At 37.2% G+C, this 22044-nt stretch overlaps 1 protein-coding gene across 1 annotated transcript in view; it reads left to right on the top strand.

Moving 5' to 3' along the window:
• The window catches only part of PRTG (protogenin), an 81671-nt gene that overhangs the window by 21626 nt on the left and 38001 nt on the right, over positions 1–22044 (top strand). The window contains 8 exon segments of the mRNA XM_042803810.1: positions 11584–11728; positions 12737–12870; positions 13178–13315; positions 14446–14604; positions 15201–15360; positions 16005–16252; positions 20111–20275; positions 21303–21608. Coding sequence (XP_042659744.1) covers positions 11584–11728; positions 12737–12870; positions 13178–13315; positions 14446–14604; positions 15201–15360; positions 16005–16252; positions 20111–20275; positions 21303–21608 — 1455 coding nt within the window.

Genomic DNA, 22044 nt, shown 5'->3' with positions numbered 1-22044 from the left:
GAGACAACATTTACGAGACTGAAAGCTTCTGAGACAGTAGTCAAATGGCAGTGGTAGGGCTTTCCTCAGCCTTCATTGATGTGCATGTGTGTAGGATGGGGTTGTGTTTCCAAAACTGCCTCACCAAAGGGAGGCTGTTCCAGGACCACATGCCTCATTTGTTCATTTTTTCTGCTGCTTTTAATCTGGAGCAGCTAAAGATGATACTCTGTCTTTGAGACCGTGTTTCCAGACCTTGCACTTCTAAAGAGTTCTTGCAAGAGGGGAAGAAAGTTTTGTTTTTAATGAAAACAAAAACAAACTTGGGCAAGTCAGGACATACAAGGAAATGGCTATTCTCAGTTCCTCCGGGGTGGGGGGCAGAATTTTTCTTCTCCTTTCCCGTCAACTGTCTTCAACATGCATCCATTTGAGTCTTCCTCTTCTCTTGACTTTCTGCACTGGGATAGATCAGAAACTTGCTCACAATAGTTTTCATTCTGTATGTGGAGAAGATGATATACATTCCTACTTTCTAAGGATCCTATAAGAAAGGAATAAGAGGATATTGTAGGAAAGAAAGAATAAATGAGCACATTTGCCAAAAATCCTAGTCCAGAATAGTCTACTTGACTTCCAAGTTTTCAGGAAGAGAAAATATTATATGAAACTTCAGAGTGGTCTTAACTTTTAGAAGCTGTTGGTGAAAACTGTGTCTCTGTGTGTGTTGCTGTGTGTGGCCAGAAACACTTTTACAGAATCTAGTCCCAACTCAAATGGTGGAGAACTTAATGATCTTCAGGGACATACTCAGACTTGGTTACTCCTGTACAGAGATTTTTAAAGTGATCATTTGTCAGCCACTGAATTAGGAGGTTTAAAGAAAGGAGCAGGGGGACCTGAGTGTTAGAGGAAACAAATGAGATTGCAGCTGACATCTCCAAGGGAACTTTTGTTCAAGGGTGCTCAGGCTGTTGACCTCTTTGCTTCTCCATTTCATTGCCTTTAGATTATAGCATTCTTCAGTACTAGAAAAGTAGTGGCTAGTGACTGGGCAAATGCTACCTTTTTTTTTTTTTTTTGGTGGGGGAGGCAATTATGGATGTGGTTGTGCAAAGATTTTAATGCACAAAGATAGAGTTTTGCATTGTATTTTTAAAGTGTGGCTTTTATATAAAAAGCTAATGATTTATTTAATTTTCTCCCTTTTTAGCAGAGATCAGAGGGTAATTCCTGCATCTTAGTTTGGAAATCATTGTCTAAAAATTACACTTCTTAGATATCTGTCAGCAGGTTGGCAAGAATATGAGAGGAGAGGAAAAATTAAAACATAACGTTGTTTCTTCTGTTTTCTATTCCTCTCTCTATTGCACCTCTCTCTCTTTGTTTAGTTTTAGTGGTTGAACTAAGTATATGGTTGGCTAGAAGTAAATGTTTTTGCAATAAGGTGACCATAAGTTTTAGAAGTGCAGACAGTTTCCCAGATGTAATTGACTGATGAAACCACAGTAAGCTGTGCAAAGGAGCTCACCCTTCAGTTTAGCAGTCAGGGCACTGGAGGAGATTTGTCCAGAGCAGAGGTAATGAATTGAGAATAGCAGAAAGGGCAGATGGCCCAAATCTTCACTCATTACCTCATTTGGGTAGTTATCAGTGAAAGCTTTCTGTAATGACACCTATGTGCAGAGCAGTTTCTAGTTCCTCTAAAACTCAAAGTATGATTTTGAAAGAATCTTGCAGACAAATGCTTCAGAAAGATTTGCTCCTTGCCTACAACCTGCCAGCACTGTTCTGTGAACTGAAACGTTAGGATCACATGGTGTGAAGGATCAGTTATGTCTATAGGGAATGTTGAATTTCATGGCCAAACCTGGCTCGTTTTGTGTGCTTACACATCTTGCACACTGTAGAAATGGGATTTCTAATCTTGTTAGTTTTTTGCAATATTTGGACCTTCTAAAATTTGTTGTTGTTTAGGTCTGTGTTTTCAGTTGAAGTATTGTTATATTTTGCACTCATAATAACAAAAAATCATTTAAAGAATAGTGAACTAAACCAAAACAACTCCCTTCCCTTCTGGTCTTCCTTGTTCCCTCTTTCTGATCCCAGCAAAGCAATATATGCCAGAGTTCTGGAGTAATACACATCATCTAGAGAATTGACGAGACACAGTATTTTTGCAATAAAGGGTCTTTTCATCTCTCTAAGGTAAGTCCCTGACTCGGAGCCTTTTGAAATCAAGGACAAGACTCCTACAGGTCAACAGGTTGGAAAAAAATGAAGAACTGTGTGTCAGCGGTCTTAAACATCTGGCTCTCTAACTCTCTGGATTTGTGAACATAAAGTGCATGGATGCCAATAAGCTATGCCAGAAGCTCCCAAAATGTCATCCCATTTTGGTAAAATATATCTTTTGGTTTAGGAAGAAAAATGTTAGGAAGGGAAGAGGAACCTGAGTTGTAGTGCTAAACTAGTTGCTTCTCAAAATGGAGCTCTGTAATTTCCCACTCTGCAGGGTTCTCCAAAGCATCTGAATAATAATGATCACTGTAGAAAATGATTGCATTCTCTACAAGCTGTAATTCCAATCCACCTTCTTTAAAATGTTAAAATGCCTGTTAGGAGATTCTAAATGGCAAATGCTTGAAAAAAAAAATCTTTGGGATAGACAGATTAATAGCTGTCCCATATCAATTATTGATAGTGTCAAATCAATGCAGCAGTTTCAGTCTCATTTAACCTCGCTATAATTTAATTGTAATGCTCTAAAATAATAGCCTGGGACTGGACTTCTTTTTCAATACAAATCTGAACTATCATCTTCAAAACTGCTGCTAGGGTATTCATACTACCACAGTCTAAGAATTTCTTCATGTTGGTAAAGTCATACAGGAACATTTCTTTATCTTTTTGTTTTCATTTTAGAAAGAGAAAATTGGTGTGTAAGGTTTATCCTGGAAATATGTTTAACTCAAGAAATATCTGTGAAAATACACACTGTAATCTGTTTCACAAATAGCATGGTGATAGAGTAAATGTTATCCTGCTTGCTGATATTTCCAATATACACAGCAGGCTGTGGGGTTTTTCTTCTCTATGTTCCTGAACAATGTAGGAAGAGTATTAAAAAAGGGAGCATTATTTGCACTTGTCAGACTGCTTTTCCTTTCAGTGTAGACTAAAGGAAACATGGCTCGTTACCATACCCAGAATTACATTTTTGTCTCAACTAGAATTTTTAATGGAAAAAGTTTTGATTAATATAAACTTAAACCTTTTGGTTAGTAGTTAAAGGGAAGGTTTTTCTTCCTCAGCTTTAATTTCCGTAAGTCAAGGTATAAACATTTATTTTTAAGAAAGTTTCACTGCCACTTGGAGTGATTATAGAGGTATTTTTCAGAACTGTTCTTGAGAAAAACCTTTGGATTTTTCTGAGATATTGGCAGTACAGTTTTAGGGCTAAAAGTGCAGCTAGATTTTTCTGTAGAATTTTTATCCTGCCAGCTCAGTAGTTCTGTAGATACATGGGCTTTTTATCCTGTGAAAAGGCTCTCTGCTAGCTATTGACTTGCATGTTCAGATATTTCTGGAGAAAGGTATTAACAAAGAATCTGAAAAGTATTGAAATATTTCTGTGTGTAGAAACAATAATTTTGGTGACAACGAATTGTTGCTTTGTAGTAATGTTTGTAGAAAAAACTACACCTGTCTATAATGGCTTTTAAACTGACAGGATACTGTGGATTGAGGAGTCTTTATTTATGTAACAGTGTTTGTTTGATTCCATGTCTTTTTTTTTTTTCCCTCTGTTTTTTCTTAAAATATTTATTTTCTGTTATGTAATGTCTGAATTAGGTCTTTTTAAAAATAATTTTTTATGTGCAACGTCTAGGTTTTCCAGGAAAATTATTTTATCTTCCATATTGGGAAATTAAATGTCATACTTGCTAATGGCAAACTAATGTGTTTGTCATGTAATCTCAGGTCTGTATCCTGTTCTTTGTAAGAGTGAGTTGTTAGTAACCAACTTGATAGAACAAAGGAGAGACAGAAATTCCAGCTAAAATGTGAAGCTGGAATACAAAAACAAAGATAAAATGAATGCCCTTTAACAGGGATGACCACATTCCAGACAATTCAAGCAAATACTGATTTTATAGTCATGTCTAACAGTTTTGAGTGTTAGTACCTCATTAAAATCACAGGATTAATAACAGTGATCTCCTTGTTGCACTTTAAAAGGGTTTAGTTTAATTTTGGATTAGAGTGTATGAGGTGCCATTCCAGCAAAGCTGTTCCCAAGGTATCAGTGAGGTGAACTGGGATGGCCTAAAGCCTGTGGTTTCTCTGTCCCAATTATAGTATGCATACATATATTTATATGTATACACACACACACAACTTGTGATGAACTGGTTCAGTAATCCTTTACAATGTATGTTATCTTTGGAAGTGTAATTGTCTGGAAAAGCTTGTTTGAAATGTTAAGAAAGGCAGTTATGGTAGTCCTGCTGAATAATACATGCATTAATGAATAGAAACTTGAAAAGGATACTTTTTTTTTAAAAAAAAAAAAAGGCAAAGAGAACCTGAGGGAAGGAAAAATCCAGCTTTCTTGTTAATGTATTTAAGATTGTTATAAACTGAGATATGGTCTCAGACATGCAGGAAGACAGCATTTGGTTGTAATCAAGCAAATGCAGAAAAAACATGCAGTCCCTGTGCCAAGAAATTCAAAATTCATGTAGGAAAAAGAGAGGCAATAAACAGATTTGGATGGGAGACTACAAAGAAATTATGCTGGTCCAGGTGTTTGGTCTTGGTCTAGCAGCCTAACAGTTACTGAATTTATTTTGAGTGCATTATGAGACAGTGAATTGTAAGGACAGGTTAGGTCAAGAACCTCAGAGCAGTCCCTGCTAGAGTTGAGAGTTCTCTAATGGTGATACTTTGTATGAGCATATCCACTACTTTATAGTCATATTTAGTGCTAACAGAAGATGTTCAGAATCAGTTGGGAGAGTCTTGGTACTTTGACGACTTCATTGGGATGCTATTATATTGCCTTTAATAATGCAAAGGAGATGGTTGTCTTGTATCTAGAATGTAAGTTATAATTTAAAGTTATAATTTTAAGTTTCACATTTCCTAGTGAATTAGGAGCAGCATGTTCCCAACTCCTTCATTAAAATACACATCCTTTTAGATTACATTTACAGACTATGTGCTTCTGCATGAATTGATGTATAAGATGCTTCCTTATCAGTTTACTAAAAACATGGCATTTTAAATGCCTCAAGCTGTCATCTGCCTGCATCCTAGAAATCCTATTTTATGAGACTTTACAGCTATCTGGAGAGATTTTCCTTTTGTGTTTAGGGTTCCATACTTTAGTATGGAACTATGATCATTGTATGTTGTATGCCAAAGTTGGCTTTAGGATTTCTTCTTTTTTAAATTACTAATTTTCAATTGAAATGTAACAGGTTATAACCTGCTTAATAATAAAAAATTCCAAACAAACAGCCAGTAAAATTTTACTTTGACAGGTTTGGATTTCAGCATGCACTTTACGTTTGTTCTCTTTGCATGGCTGTCTTCCTAAAAAAAGCAACACTCATTTGTAGTCTGCAGCCTATACTGATTAAAGGTAGGGTTTTTTTGGACTGAACAGTTTAGATCTGTGTTGCTGTAAAACTTATTTCCAATTCAACTTGTTTTCAAGTCCTGAACATATTATTTTAAATAACTAGGTTGATGTTTTGTTTTTAAAAATAAGTAAGGCTATCCTCTTTCCCGTGTAGTTGAACAGCTGATTAGGCTTCAGAGGCTACCTTTTGTACCTCTTGATCATCTTGTCACCTTTTTCTCTCTGAAATAAGTTTATTGACTTGGCTTGAGAAGCATGGAGGTGTGTAAGGTTATTAAGCTACTCAAATGCATCAGCTGTTGAATAGCAAGTATACAAACCATTGTCCCAGCAATAGTTGTTCTAGGTAAGGTTGAGCAATGGCACATCTCAGTTGTCTATATGCCACTTTAGGGGATTGTCTGCTGACTCTTCTGTTCTACAGAGGAGTGCTTCTGGCACTGACTCATAGATATCCTTATTTTTATGTATTAGCTTCATTATCTTCACAGATTTTAGACCCTATCAATGTAAAATGTACTACACTGATGAAGCTCTGAAGAGCAAAGAAGAATGAAAAAGAAGTGGGGGGAAGGGGAAAGGTTGGAAAATTGAAGAGCCTCTTCATACAAAACTACTTTGAGTTGTCTTTTTTTTTTTTTTCCTGAGGGGAAAAAAACCCAGAACACTACTAGAGTCTGGATATTTCTGAAGGACAAAATTATTTTCTTTGTGAAAGGATCTTTACTCTATAGCATGTGGTGTGAGGAAAGTGGCAAGAGCAGTGTCACTGCCCTCGGGTGGGTAGGTAAAAGCCCCAGCACCCTTTTTGCTGGCAGTTGTATCACCTCCCTTACTTGCCTGCTCCTTCCTAATACATTTCTCTTTATCAACCTCACCTGAGCTTCCCCTGCTAGAGCTAAAGCCTGTTCCTGCTTCTTTTTCTGTTCTTAGTGATTAATGAAAGTCATAGCTCCCCGTCTTCTCTAATGTCTCCTTTGTATATTTGTAAGACTGTTACTTCTCGCTTCAGTTTCCTTTCCCATGGCTAATCAGGTCCCAGATCTTTTAATCTTTTCTTACAGGTCAGGTTCTGTTTTCTCCTGAAATCTCTCATTTTTATGCCTCACATTTTAAAAATAATAATTCTACATCAAACAACACTTGATTAGAATTTTAAAGGGTGAATGTAAGAAATCACTGTGCTTGTGATAGCACATACAGAACTCCCTTTCACAGTAATCCCTTTTCTCTTATAGTTATGAAAAATGTTACCCATATTGCTCCATTTGTGTGACATTGACCTCTGAACTGTATGTACTAAGCAGAACTTGAGTTCCACAATACTTAATTTTTACTAGCATCTCCTGGGAAACTCACCAATTAGATCTCTTGACAACAGCTCCAGTGCTGAGTACTCCAACTGCCCCATCAGAATTGGGGAGAACAGATATGTGTCTATAGTCTTGCTGAGTGTCTGGATCTGTCAGTACTCATGTAAAGGTTATTCCCAATCCAGATGCAGGCCAGTGTGTGCCATTTGAGTAGCAAAGTATTTCAAAATATGTGTCTGCATAGCCAGAAGGCATGGCAGAATCTGTTTCAAGCCTCAGTCCTGCAAGGACACAGTTCAGAGATTTTATCTTCCATTCTTTCAGTTTCTTTATTATACAGTTGCAGTCCAATTTTGGGCTAGTGTTAGCTGTGATGAAACCAGCAAGCTTTAGCAATAATAAACATGTAGGCTGTTGGAGTTTCTTTTGCCTCTTAAGAAAGCTCATTCAGAAAATCTTTTATTGACACAAGCGTGTGAGTAGAAGGTGCAGCATGTAGGTGAACAAGTCACCTCAACTTGTGTTTGAATGAGCTTCAGGATTTAATTTCAGGAGTGAACGAAGTGAGGGTGTGGTATGTCTCTTTTTTCTCTCTCTCTTTTTATCTTTTTTTTTTTGTTTTTTTTTTAATTAAAGTGATTGAAGGACTGCTGCTGTATTTAAACAAACAAAAAAAAAGCATGAGGGATGAGCATCTTAAGTTACTTTTTCATATCCTAATAGTTAAATCTGTGCAAACCCGTTTAGGTACACAAAATTTTTTTTTGCATGCAGAGTAGTATTCAATCTGTGTATGGTGCAGGAGACACCAGCAATGTTTCTCTAATATTTAATCAGTGTGTGACAGCAAGTAATCATTTGTTTTTTGAACCTGTGGATATTTGCCTCAGTGGTAAATGAGGGAACTAATACCACAACTGAACACTGATTTCTTTCTGCTTTTCTGATTTTCTTTTATTAGACAGAACTGTGTGTTTTATACCATCAAAGACTTTCATACTCAAAAGTAACTATACAAACACATGTTCCCATCACATAAATTGTAGAAATTTATAAAAGTAAATACAGTTTCTAGCTATTGTTGTCTTCTTCTCTAAGTAGTATCTTGCAAGTTAAAAATGGTGGTAGCATCAGCTTCTTGGAGTGATATTAATTGTTTTTTTTTGACTATAAATCTGGGAACAAAATGATTAAATAGACTGGAGAAGAGGGGGAAAACTCAAATAAAAAGGTACTTACATTTACTGCATTTTGCAGGGTTGTTTTGGGGAACAGCATATGTCTCTTGAGACTTTGTTTCTTATCCATTTTATAGAGCTCTGGCCTTTTAACAGCACTGCTTTAATGGCTTGTTCTTGGGGTTCTGAGTTGGTATCAGTGCTTGTCATGAAAACAAGCCTGTTACAAAGAGGTCAGGTTTCATGAGACAGCAACAGACTTGTAAAAACAGATTTTACTGGAACAAATAAAGTCAGAATTAAGAAGAAACCAGAGATTTGCATAAAGAAACAAGATACAGAAGGAGCAAATACTGAGCTAAACTGATGAACAATGTATAAATTTAGAGGAGGGGTAAGTGGGGATTTTTTATTTCTAAAACCACATTTTGTGACATTGAGTTTTTCTGAAGATTTTATGCAGTTCTCCATAGTTCTAACTTTTGCTATCTTTAAAGTTTAATTTTCTGAGGAAATATGTTGTTCCTGCTCAGGTGGAAAAATTTTATTTTAAATATCAGCTTCAATTAACAACTTGCATTGGATTTTCTAAATAGTATAGCTGAATCTGGTCATGCTTGCTATTATGTTGACATTTTGTGTTCTGTGAAATACTAATTTTCTTCAGTTTCTTTTGTAGTTCTTGAGAATCTCACTTCCTGTCCTCAGTCTTCAGCTGTAACATACCAGATGCATGGAAATAAATAATTCTTTTTAAATACATAAATGAAGACCAAATATTGTTTCTGTTGCCTCACTATTTAAATAATCATACCAATATAAGAAAATTCTGAGTGTGATTTTATACTTCCGATGGAGAAAAGATACAATGGTCCTATAGAGAAAGGATGCATCTTTTAAAGGTGTATCTTTTCTTTGATAAGACTATCATTACCTTTCTGCCTTCTTAAAATGGTCCTTTCTTATGCTACTGGCTGTGTGGTGCAGCTGTGCTACATGGTGTCTCTAAAACTCATGTTAATTTGTGGTGTTCTTATTATCTATGCCTTTATTACATTTCTAGAGATTTTATTTTGAAAGCCAAGCAGAATTGCCTGTTTTTCTACATCATACTTACAGTAAATAAAGGAAGAATACAAAGCAGTACGTTTTCTGTTACAAAATCTGTTAAGAACAGTGCTAGAGGGAAATACTCTGACTCCAGGTTAACACGTTGTCTGTGTAGAGACGAATTAGAATGAGGAAAGAAGAGTGGAAGACAGACAAGCCTGAATGCTTTTTGTTTTGGTTTGGTTTTTTCTTCCCCCTCCTTTCTCTTCTGTGGTGGAAAACTACAGGAGAGTCAAACTGCATCAATTTCAGCAGAAAGTGAATCTAGGAAGTTTAGAGTTATGGGAACAACCTGGTGTATGTGCAGGTTATTTGACTTACACTGAGACTCTGTTCTGTGAAGCTGAACTTCTGTAGGTAGGCAAAGAACTATTTAAGTCGTCTTTTTCTTCTGATGATTCCTTAGCATTCAAAAGAAAATCTGTTTAAGGAGAGAACTGTTTTCATGTTTCCTCCCGAGAGACTTTAAATGTAAGACTTCTGTTGTAACATCTTTATACAAGTTGTGGGGTTTTTTTTTTTGTTGGTTCTTGAACCTGGTGCTGTTCAAACGTGAAAGAACGAACAAAAAGTGGAACACAGGCAAATGGTTCAAATTCTACTGGTGAGAGAGGCTAGTTCTGTCTGCGGTGAAGGTGGATAGGGTACAAGACTGCAGAGTGTGCTGAGGCTGTGAGGACCTGCTGCCAAGAGCACGGGACTGGTCTAAAAAATGGATACCAGGAGCATCTGTGCTTGCGTACTGGGAGTCTGAATCACATTTGAGGTGCCAGAGCTCGTTTCCAACAGCCACTGTGTTTGCATCATGTGGCTGCAACTGCGTTCAGGTGATTTTGCTGTACAAGGCAGTTTGGTTGTCCTGTTAATCAAAATCTTTGGGAGGTCTGTTCACAAAGCTGCAACACTTGTGCTCTGCTGATATGATTAGGGACGCTCATTCCAGCAGTGCTGATGGTGCTACAGGAATGCAGTGCTAAAAAAAGGATTTATTCTGACCTGGGAAATTAAATAGATATGCTAGTCATAGGAATCTTTAACTCATGTAGTTAGGCCCATGTTAGGAGGTCATTTGTGCGTGGCGGGGAAAGCAACCAGGTGATGTCACATTTCCTTCACATGCCAGTATTAATCTATTGATGATAAGCAGTAGTATTAAAATGACAGGATAGAGGAGCATTTGTTAGAATGCTTGGTGTGCGTCAGTACTGTATGTGTCCCCTATGCAGAAGGACATTATTGAGAACATGTTAGAGTATATAGGATGAAAAACCATTTCAATTAATAAACAAGTAAAATAGAGGAATTCTTTCAAGATAAAACTTGAATGTTAAGAGATGGGTAACTTAATAATATTGGTGTATCTATTGAAATCATGTTTCTGTATAATTTATACAAGAGTAGAAATTTATTTGAAATCTGTGATTTTCTTAAAAACAAATCAGTACCATTGAGTTTATGCAGAGATTGTTCCCTCTGCAGTTACAGTGGTGGAAATGTATGTGAAATTATGTGTTGCGAGTTACCTAAAAGGAGTTGCCTCTCAACAGTTATTTCTGTTAATTACACTGTAAGTAGCAGTAAATAAGCAATTAATTAGAGGGTTTTGTATTCCTTTCCCTTTGACTTCTATTTTCTGAGCAAAGAAATCCAACTACTGATCAATTTCTTAGGTGCCTGTTGGATGGAAGGCATTTATTGACCTGCCACTTAAGTTGGCTCAATTTTGTGAACTCCTCAAGTTGTAAATGGTCAAAATTATATTGTTCTGTGGATCAGGCAACCACTTGGTGACTGCTCAGACTGTTGGGATGAAAGTGTTCTTACATGATTAAACTTCTTTTGAGATCTTTTTTGGTTCTGATTTCTTTTTCTTACCAAACATAAACTTGTACAACTCTGCAGATGCTTTTACTAAAGTGAGTATTATTAAAGGACTAACCTATGACTGTCAGGAACCGACTGTTTTGGAAATTTTCTATTGCAATCAGATTTTTTTTTTTTGAAGTGTAGTGGGGCCAGTCCCAAACTAGCTGAATAGACATGAACTTCATTTCCAACTGCATGCCAGTTAATTTGTATACTTAATTCTATTTGGGTGTAATTTTCATAGAAACATTTTTTTACCAAATTAGGTTAAAGCAAAGTTATTTTAAGTAAACGTTCAACCAATAAAACCACACTATCAAGCAAAGCTGACAAGGTAATTAGTCCTCTCTGTCTTTGCATGTAGAAAAGATGGCTATTTGAAGTATTTCTGGGTATTTCAGCAAGATGATCTATGATCTGGAGTTTGGTTTAGCCAGGAACTTTTCCTTGATTTAGTCCTTTAAATTCAGTGTTCTTTTATTTTTAGCCCTTTCTGCATTTGAAGTCCAGCCACTTTCAACTGAGGTCCAAGAAGGTGGAGTAGCTCGTTTTGCCTGTAAAATAACAGCAAACCCTCCTGCCACTGTGACATGGGAAGTGAATCGAACAACTTTACCTTTAATCATGGACAGGTATGTAGAGTTGTGCATTTTAGAGTCTCATATATTTTCTCTGATAATTTTGAGCCTGTTAAAAGAAGAAAATCTGAATAATTGCAATGCTATTACATAAAAAAAGGTTCCATGTGTATATAGTATGTCAAGTATTAAAATAGCTAGTAATAGGTATTTTGTTAATGAATTTTAAATAGATGTTATGAGTGCAGACCAGAATCACCTGCTATTGTCTACACAGTAATCATTGACCTATGAATTGTTGGTGGATTTTGTGTGCGAGCCATCCTCAGGAATGGGAATTGTTATGGGATACAAAATAGGTGGTTGTGGGCTGTGGGGGATGGTTTGAACTAGTGGGATTGCTTTTGCAGAAGAATTGATGCTGAATCTGTTTTTCTTTAGAGGACCAATAAAGAATTATATGTACAGTAAATTGAATAAAATCACTTCATGCTAGGGAAATTCTGCACAGGGGGACTTCTCTTGAATTAACTCGAAGCATACAGCCTGTTCCCTGCTAGATTCCTTTCCTGTTCAGCTTTTATTCACTGAACCTACTCCCATCCTTCTCGACATGTAACTTTTGTTGTACATGTCTAAGATACCTAGCATGCAAAGGAAGGTGGGAAGACAAACATAAAAATTGAAAGCATAGGTGGGTTTCTGGGAACTGTATACCTGTTACGCCAGTATATCAGAAACTGTTGCCAAAAATCAGCCAACCTGAATAGTATGAATGTAGTAACTGGCTAAAAAAGGTTGGAATGGTTGCTCTTGAGGGTGAGAAAGATCTGCTTGTTGAAAGTAAATTCCTCTGCTTTCATCATGGTACTGGTGGGAATCTTGCCTGTAGTTCAGAAATACAGGGAGGTGAGTCATGTATGGAGAATGTTTTTGAGTCACCAGCCTGATGCTCCCAGGTCAGTGTAGCGATGGCTGTTTGTAAATCAAGTAGTCTTATTCCATGATGGCATTCACTGGCTGAACGCTTATCTACATTTCTTTTTGTCGTTTCTGTGGCAGGATAACTGCTCTACCTACAGGAGTTCTTCAAATCTATGGCGTTGAACAGAAGGATGCTGGGAATTATCGATGTGTTGCCACAACAGTAGTCAGTAGACGTAAAAGCACTGAGGCAGTCCTGAGTGTTATTCCAGGTACTCACCATGTCAGATTTTTTTAATGGCATTATAGTATTTTTTTACATTATAGCAAAAACACATGCATTGAAGAGCTGTTGCTGTCATCTGAACCACTTGCCCAAATAATAATTTTGCTTGATTCTATCTTGCAGCTAAAATACTGTTCTGTGTAAGGTTCCACAATTACTGAAATAAGGCTTTGGTGTAACTTTAAGCATCCTTTAAAAAAAGTCATGTTTTATTGCATATTTAATTTGAGGGTTTTTTTAATTGTTCTTACTTTCTTTGATTTTATTTTTTTAAATTTTATTCCCCTCCAAAGCCTCAGACTTGAAGCCTTTTTACAAGCCATCTATAATAGCTGGTCCTCAAAACATTACGGCATCTCTTCATCAAACGGTCATACTGGAGTGTGTAGCCACAGGGAATCCGAAGCCAATCATTTCATGGAGCCGGTTAGGTAGGTCTTAAAATTACAGCATATGACCTTCAGTCTGTGGAGAGGAAGTGAAACTGGAAAGAAAGGATTTCAGCAATTAAGTTACTGGTCTGAGGCTTCTTGTAGTCCATAATAACGAGTAGGTTATGGTAGGATAAGTGAAATGCTTTTGGTTGCGTACTTCCATACTGCTGTTAAGCCCTGAGTTGGACTCCCCACTTCTGCTGTCAATCCTGCACTGCCACCAGTGCAGTGTGGGCAAAGGGATGGGTAGGGTGGTGGCCCCCAGTGATTTGTGACTTGCAGTAGAATCAATGGCAGGTTGGAGTGGTTGCATCCTATAAAGCAGTCCTGTTAATATTTCTCTTCCTCCTCTTCTTAGAAGCACTGTGTGAATGTGATTTGGACCTTGTGTTACTGGGCCATTTGAACTATGGATAAGTATAGTCAAACCCTGAGTAGTCTGCCTGGAAGGGGAGAAGAGAGGGAATGCAATAAGAATAACAACGTTCGTCAGTGCATCACATTTTTCTGTGAAAACTGCCTCCGTTTTTATTCTGACATGTACCTAAATGTGAAAGTCAGGACTGTATCTGTAGAAGCAAATAATTTAAAGTTTTCCTACATTTTTATTTCTAAAAGTGGGAGAAATAAACACATCTTTCCGGGTTGATTCAGTGGCGCATATAGACAAACAAGTAAAAAAAAGGTCATAGAGCATTTGCTGTGACAGTAGAAGAAAATATATGGTAATCAAATAGACTAATTTTATGCCCAGCATAATTCAGAAGGAGATAGATGATCTCTGTAATGATGTTGGTTGTGATGAACTGAATCATAGTGCAAGGCAATTGGGGAGACTAACTGGGAAAATGACATTAGTTTTAAGTTTTTTTAGTTGTGATAGTGAATTTCAGATATAAACCACTTAGCAAGTGGTGAGACCCAGCCATCTGAATGGTCAAATAACTAGAGTGAAGAATGACGCAAATGCAAAATGGAAACCTCTGAAAACTCATCTGTAATTTTCCTTTGTTTCTTTTGACTTTTAAACTCTAATCTATGCCATTACTGCCTAGGCAACTCTATTTAGATAAGTTATTTAGATATATTGAACAGCTTCGTAACCACACTTCTGCTCTCTCAAATAGACCATAAGTCCATTGATGTCTTCAATACCCGTGTCCTTGGAAATGGGAACCTCATGATCTCTGACGTAAAGGTGCAGCATGGAGGCGTGTATGTCTGTCGAGCCACTATTCCAGGCACACGAAACTTCACAGTAGCAATGGCAACTCTCACTGTGCTGGGTGAGCCTGCTTTGACTTCTCAGTGTGTTTTAATATCTTGTGTCTGTTTTGAGCTATGCTATGTATTGGGCTGAATTCATATCTCAAACACAGGGCACTGAGGGCTATAGGGAGACTGTAGAGATGAAACAGATCACAGAACTGTGGCTGCCTTCTTCTGTCTGTTGACTTAGATGAGAAGTGTCAGATAGTCAACATTTGAGTTACAAACTAGCAGTTCATTTGCACTTGAAGATACCCAGGTGCAATGTTTGCTCTGGGAACACAGGCTTTCAACACAGAAAAGAATCCCATAACAAAGTATGTAATGTATATGTATGCTTTGTGAGCAGTATGTCATGGGCTGGAGTTTGATTTGTTTGTATTCATAAATGCATGAACAAAAAGGTGTAGAAATGTTGCTATCTGTGCAGACAGTCTGTATCTTTAAACACATGTGCTTTGTTTATGTGGAATGTGCTTTCTGCATGGGTATATGTGTATTTGAGTGGCTTGAGGAGAGGGGTTTGTGTGTGGAAAATTCATTATTACTCTGACTGTCCTTGCATTTGTGGGGGCTTGATATTTTTTTTTTTCCCCCCTTCTTTCTTTTGTAGCCCCACCTTCATTTGTGGAATGGCCGGAAAGTTTAACAAGGCCTAGAGCTGGTACTGCTCGTTTTGCTTGTCAGGCAGAAGGAAATCCTGCTCCCAAAATTTCATGGTTAAAAAATGGAAGGAGAATACACTCCAATGGTAGAATAAAAATGTACAACAGGTAAGATTACGATTGCTTTATGAGAGCTGTGCTAGTGATGTGCTACCAAAGGATGAAATTCCAGTAACTAAATATAGCCAAGGAAGTTATAACTCAAGTAAATATGGAATTTAACATTAAACATAGTTATGGACATTTACTTGGCAGAAGGAATGCAGATTAATCAATACCTAGAATCCTCAGCAAAGCTTTTTTGATCGCTGCCTTACCTGTAGGAAACTGAAGAGTTTTCACCACAGAGTTGCTCTAGATTTACACTAGTATAGCAGAGACCAGAATCTTGCTTGTTTTTTTGAGGCTCCATTTTCACTACTTCTGTGGAGTGAGCAGCTCATATTAAAGAGTTGGCTAAGAAATGACAACACTATGATTCTGCTTTTTCCAGGTGGGGAATAGATTTATGGGTTTGTTTTCACTGTGCCTGGCTTTGCAGGCATAAACATTAAACATGACATGTTTTGAGGAGCACTTCAAGTTGCTAAATTTCACAGCTGCACATCCATTTCTCCTAGAAGAGTTTGTGACACAAGTCAATTATACTAAACTCGTGAAGCAGAGGTAAACATAACTTGCTACATTACTTAGCTCTAAGTTTATCCAAGATGTGAGCTTTTTTTCCCCCTTTTTCTTCCTTTTGGATTCAGTAAATTGGTGATTAACCAGATCATTCCTGAAGACGATGCCATTTATCAGTGCATGGCTGAGAATAGCCAGGGCTCTATTCTCTCCAGGGCCAGGCTTACTGTAGTTATGTCAGAAGACAGACCCAGTGCACCTTACAATGTCCACGCTGAAACGATGTCAAGCTCAGCAATCCTGCTAGCATGGGAGAGGCCACTGTATAATTCAGACAAAGTAATTGCATACTCCGTGCATTACATGAAAGCAGAAGGTAAGCAGTTTGATTTAAATACTATTTAACTACTTGTATGTGGTAAGAACTTGAATGTCCTTTCAAAGACTGTCAAATTTGAATGGTTCATAACCAGGGCTGCATCAGAGCATACCAGCATATATCAACAGGCATGCTTGGGAAAAGCAACACATCATCTCTTTTGTGGGACTGAGTGTTCTTCCCGCTCGCCCTTGTCTGATTGTTCCGGTAAGCAGAATTTGAAGTTAGGAATGGGCTTTAAAACCTGGGCCCTCCATACTGCTGTCTGGGTTTCCGTCTGTCCCCCAGCAGGAGCTTCTGCTTCCTCTTGTCTCTGTGTGTGCTTTGCAGGGAAGGACAGAGCATACAACAGGATCCTGGAGTCTTACAGAGTTGTCCTTTTCACCAGAGACAGTACTTTTTCCTAGGTCCCCAGATTCTTGTGACTTGACTGTTTTTTATATATTTTGGAATAGAATAATTGATACTTTATTGGCTTAACTATATTTTCTTTTAAATGAGTATTGGCTGAATGGTAAAATGTGTTCTCCTTTCACCTGTTGGTCTTTCATAATGAGAAAGGTATACTCAAACTCTAAAATATGCTGAAATAGCCATTAACAGTTTATCCTAGTCTCTAAAATGATATATAAATTCCTACATAAAAGGGAATGGATAACCAGAATAAAAATGAGTGAGTAGACATTTTAAAATCCCATGGTATTATGTAATTGCTTCAAGTTAAGGTAGTCTTGAAGGTGGTAGAAAAGAGGTATTTTGCATAATCAGAAGTGATTGCCAAATGACTTGAAGATTTGTTAGGTGCATGGCTTAAACTAAGCTGTGATGCAGCTCTGTTTTCTAGGAGTGATTTCTTTTTCCACTTCTATTCAGTAAGTGGTTTATTCAAGGACGGGACTGCAGATGCTCAGCTCTGTGTGGAATACCATTCTGCCATCTGCTAAGCAGAGAACAGGAAGGACAACTTAATTACTCTAATACTAATGCAGGAATAGCTGCCTTTGCTTTTGCAAGTGGGATATTTTGGGACACAAGAGAATTTTGTCTGAAGGAAGGAAAGAGTTTTAAAAGATAATGAGGACAAGAGTTGCGGGAAACTACCCCATACACTTTCAGTCACTGAGGTATTGTGCTCACAAACAGCTCTTAAAGCTAATATGAATAAAGTCACACTAAATAAGTTGTCTGGGTAATTGTATTTCTGATGCCAATAAGATGAGCAGAGACCAGGTAACTTCAGAGAAAACTGTCCTTAAGGAAGTGTGTATGTGTGCAGGAAATAGTCTTGCCACAATAGTGAAAGGACATATCTTCTAAAATGTGTTTTATGCAAAATTGTTTTGTAATCCCTGCTTTGTTTGCTTGCTTATCCAAAGGTTATGTCTTGTGAAATGAGATAGTAGCTTTGTCTTGGTTTAAAAACGAAAACAAACTCCAAACAGAAGGAACCAACAAACCAAAAAACTCTGATTTATTTGAACTTGCTTTTTCACATACTCATTTTTTTATGTTTCCAGACTGTCTTGTGATATTTACTTTAATATAATGCTGTTGTGCATCTTCTTGCATTAGTAAAGAAATCTACACAGGAGATTGGAGAGGACTGTGCTAAGCGAAGTAATTATAGTGGTGGGAATCAAAATGTGGGTGATCTGCATGTAGTTTTTCTTTGGTAACATGATTGTGTAGATCTGCATCAGGACATAAAACCACTTTTGTCTCATTTTGTAGAAAAAATGTTGACCTTCAAAGGCTAGCAGACTGCACTTCTGTTAAAATAATTGCTTTCTAAGTGATAGTCTGTAAACCTTTCTCAGGATGTTGCCCACATATCAAAGGCATTATTAAAAACCTAGAAAATGCCATTGTGATAAAGTATCACATCAGCTATCTCTTTCATATAAATTTAGAAGCAACTATATTTAAAGAAATGCAAATTAAATATTAAGGAAAAACTTTTGATGACATTCAGACCATGCCAGGCCACAGAGGTGCTAACATAGACTGTTGACATTGTCAACACCTTATTTACTCTCTAAGAATTCTGGATTGTTATGTATTAATATAAATAGTTTGTATGAATGGATTACTTTCATTATTCCTTTCAGCCTGTCTTTCCCCAGTCCTCCTTTATACCCTGTTTCAGACCCTAGTGAAAATTAAAAATGATCTCAGATGTATCTGACTGAAGTAGAGTATATCTTACTTGCTTAAAGTTTCTCATGTGTAACTTTTTCCTTTGTACATCTGTGTTCATATATTGCTCTCTTGTTTTAGTTAGGAACCACATTTGTCAGTGTGAGTGAAGAACATTTTATTGCAAATGAAAAGCAGTGCTTGCTGTCTCCTAAGTTGTACTGATGCTTATGATTCCATAAACTTTAAACAGAAAGGGCAATTGTATAGTACACTATTTTGTAGAGTTTTTTCTGTAGACTTCACAATGTGGTAGGTGTTTGAATACAAAAGATACCATCACTCATTGTTTAATTTCACAACTTGAGTATTCTGATGTTTCAGTGTAAAAACAGATTCAGGTCCTTTTCCCTATTAAGAAAAAAAAAAGTTAGTGTTTTAATCAAGTTAGTTGAAGAAACTAACAGGTGTTTTTTTGTGTTTTTGTTTTTTGTTTCTTTAAGCAGAATATTTTACATTCAAATCAGGGTCATAGTAGCAAGAGGAATAAGGGTCTGATGAGCGTGCATGTTGGAGTGTGTTAATTCCTTGTTAGTGATTTAGAAAAGGCACAAAGGGAACACTGATTGTGGTGGAAGGCAAGCCTTGTTCTCTATTATGGCTGTTTCATTAGGGCCTCTGCATGAGGCCTAGCAATCCATTCAATGAGAGAACAAGTCCTTTTAATTTGAGCTCAAGGATCTTGTTTAGTAGGTCAGAAATCGTGCCTTGCAATTCCTAATTAACAAGCCATTAACTAGTCTGTTGTAAGATGCTCGTAATCTTGTCTAATTAAAATGCTATCAAGTTAATTCATAAATGTGGGAAAACTTAATGGTGGAATTTGCCTTTCGTTTTGTTCATAAATTCAGTTGTGAAGAGGAGGAGCTGGCTCTCACAAAGTTTTGATTAAGTTGACATGCACTTGGTGCGAATTGTTAGTTAACACAGCAGCTTTCACCACACCTATTCCACTTTATAGCCTTCCTCTATAGGAATAAAGCCCAACAAAGACGAGGACTACTGCATGCGTTGCTATGCATATTTTAATGTGATTGCTAAGAAATTTTCTTTTTTAACAACTCACTAAGGAGCCAAACATTTTCGAAGCTCGTTCTGGTCTTTCTTGGCGTTTCTCCAAATTAAAGAAAAAAATGTGTCAGTCAAATATAATAGAATTCACAGGGCTAAAATGAGATCCTTTTGCTGAATAAATTCTTCCTGTTTGTTTCTTTTCTGGGGGGGTGTTTGTTTTGTTTTTGATGGAGTGGAGTCCTTGCATTCCTTGCAGTCTGCTATAGAATGGCTCTCTAAATAGGTTTTGAAAAAAACCTCCCTGACTCTAAACAAATAGATTTAGAAGCTTGGTATAAATGATAAGGCTATTAGAGCTCGTCTGTTGTGTTACTGTACATTGGGCAACGTTTGTTGTGACTAATTCTAAATAGGGTTTAGAATTGCATTCAGCATCCCTTATTCAGGAAAATCCTGAAACACCATAATCTACACCACAGCAAGACACAGTTACTCCTGTGCATAAAAGAGCTTTTGCTTAGTAGAACTGAAAAAATAGATGGGCTGGGGAAGAACATGAAACAATTTTGTATGATTTTAAAGCCAAGACACAATGTTTAGGGTTTATCAGGAATTTTTGTTTGTCTAACTCTTGTTTTATACCAGGTTTAAATAATGAAGAGTACCAAGTGGTCATTGGAAATGATACAACCCATTACATTATTGATGATTTGGAACCAGCCAGCAACTACACTTTCTATATTGTAGCTTATATGCCTCTGGGAGCCAGTCAGATGTCAGATCATGTGACTCAGCACACCCTTGAAGATGGTAAGACATATACTACTGATTTAGGTGAACGTTTTTATTTGCACTGAATAGAAACGTTCAATCCAGTGCTAACAGCTCTTGAGGATCCAAAATTTGCCTTGACATCAGTGAGACTTCCGGAGACTGAGCCAACTAATGAAGGGAAAGAGAATAAAATAACATTCTGACAGGGCAACATTGCATATTACAATGTGTCTTTTTCTACGTTGAAAGTTATTTCATTAAATCATGTAACTATTCTAGATCTTCAAGAACTTACCTGAGAATTTGGTGGTAGTCTAGGATTTAGTGTCTGTGACTCTTGGGCATCTGAAACGTGAATCAAACTGCACACCCACTGCATCTTTTCCAAATTTTGGAGGAAAAATTGGAATAAATATTTGCCATGTCAAAAAAATTAATGTTTTTTTGTTTGTGTTTTTTGTCTGTGTGCTTGTTAGTAGAATCAGAATTTCATAAAAGACCCTACTGACTTATTTCTATGCAGTGATTTAACTAATCTGAACATCATGGCAACAACAAACTGTTTAGTATAGTTCATTAGAACTGATTAATAAATTCGGACAGGGTTAAGCTTTGGCAGCATGGAACATTGCCAGTTCCAGTTGTCTGCCTGTCTCTTTGCCAGGAGTCACTAACCTCATTACGTGGTTGGCGGAAGAAAACATGCACTGAGTCTTCAACAGTATAGGTTGTTGTCTAGACTCTTAGTTTAAGCTGCTGCATCTAACCTTGACAGTCAGTTTGTCAGAACAGTAAGGTGGTGATTGCCTTTGATTACTGCTGGCAGCAATAAGAGAAGAAAGTGTTGAGGGCCTTACAGAAAGGAGCTTGCTAAGGCATTACTGCATGCAGAAGGTGAGAAGTATGAGCAGTGTCAATTTATCCTTAAAATAAACAAGAATCTACAAAACATACTGCGTTATTTACTCTTACGTTACTGGCACCTCATCATAGGCTAAGGTGTGACATGAGAATTTCCCATCTCTTTTCCCTAAACTCAAAAGCTTTATCTTTTGCTTTTTAGTTCCCTTGAGAGCTCCTGAAATTAGTTTGACAAGCAGGAGTCCTACAGATATTCTCATCTCTTGGCTGCCAATTCCTGCAAAATACAGGAGAGGTCAGGTGGTCCTGTACCGTCTGTCCTTCCGCCTCAGCACAGAGACCAAAATCCAAGTCTTGGAGCTTCCAGGGACTTCAGATGAGTATCTCCTTGAGGGCCTGAGGCCTGACAGTGTGTACTTGGTTCGTATCACTGCTGCAACAAGGATTGGCTGGGGAGAGGCATCTTTGTGGACTTCCCACCGGACTCCCAAAGCTACAAGTGTGAAAGGTAATTCCTAACGTTACCAGCAGCTTAGAGACGGGGTCAATTGTAGACTGCCTCCGAAGGCTACAATTTTTTTTCTGTCACGTAGTGCAAGGATGTTTTCTCATTACATGCTCTTTTTCTGGTGATCTAGAAAATAGCTTTCTAACCATGATTCTGTGCATAATGTTCAGAAACTTCTGATTATTAAATTAATAATATTTTAAATTTAAGAAATTAACACTTTAAATAATAGTTAATACATAGTTTCAGGATCAAAAGTTGAAGAGGAACTAATCAGTCTTATGAAAGACCTTACATGTGACAGGAGAAGGAAAAGCTGATATATTGTTTTGGTGTCAGTCTTTGATTGTTTCCATATGTTGATGTTCATGTATTTGACATGGTGGCAGGAAACTTGAATTCATGTTTGTGAGCTGCTCACATGTTATAGCTTGTA

Source organism: Tyto alba, unplaced genomic scaffold (genome assembly GCF_018691265.1).
Source record: "Tyto alba isolate M040663 unplaced genomic scaffold, T.alba_DEE_v4.0 Super-Scaffold_41, whole genome shotgun sequence".
Lineage (NCBI taxonomy): Eukaryota > Metazoa > Chordata > Aves > Strigiformes > Tytonidae > Tyto > Tyto alba.
The sequence above is the reverse complement of the archived record's forward strand: the minus strand, read 5'-3'. Positions and strand labels throughout refer to the sequence as shown.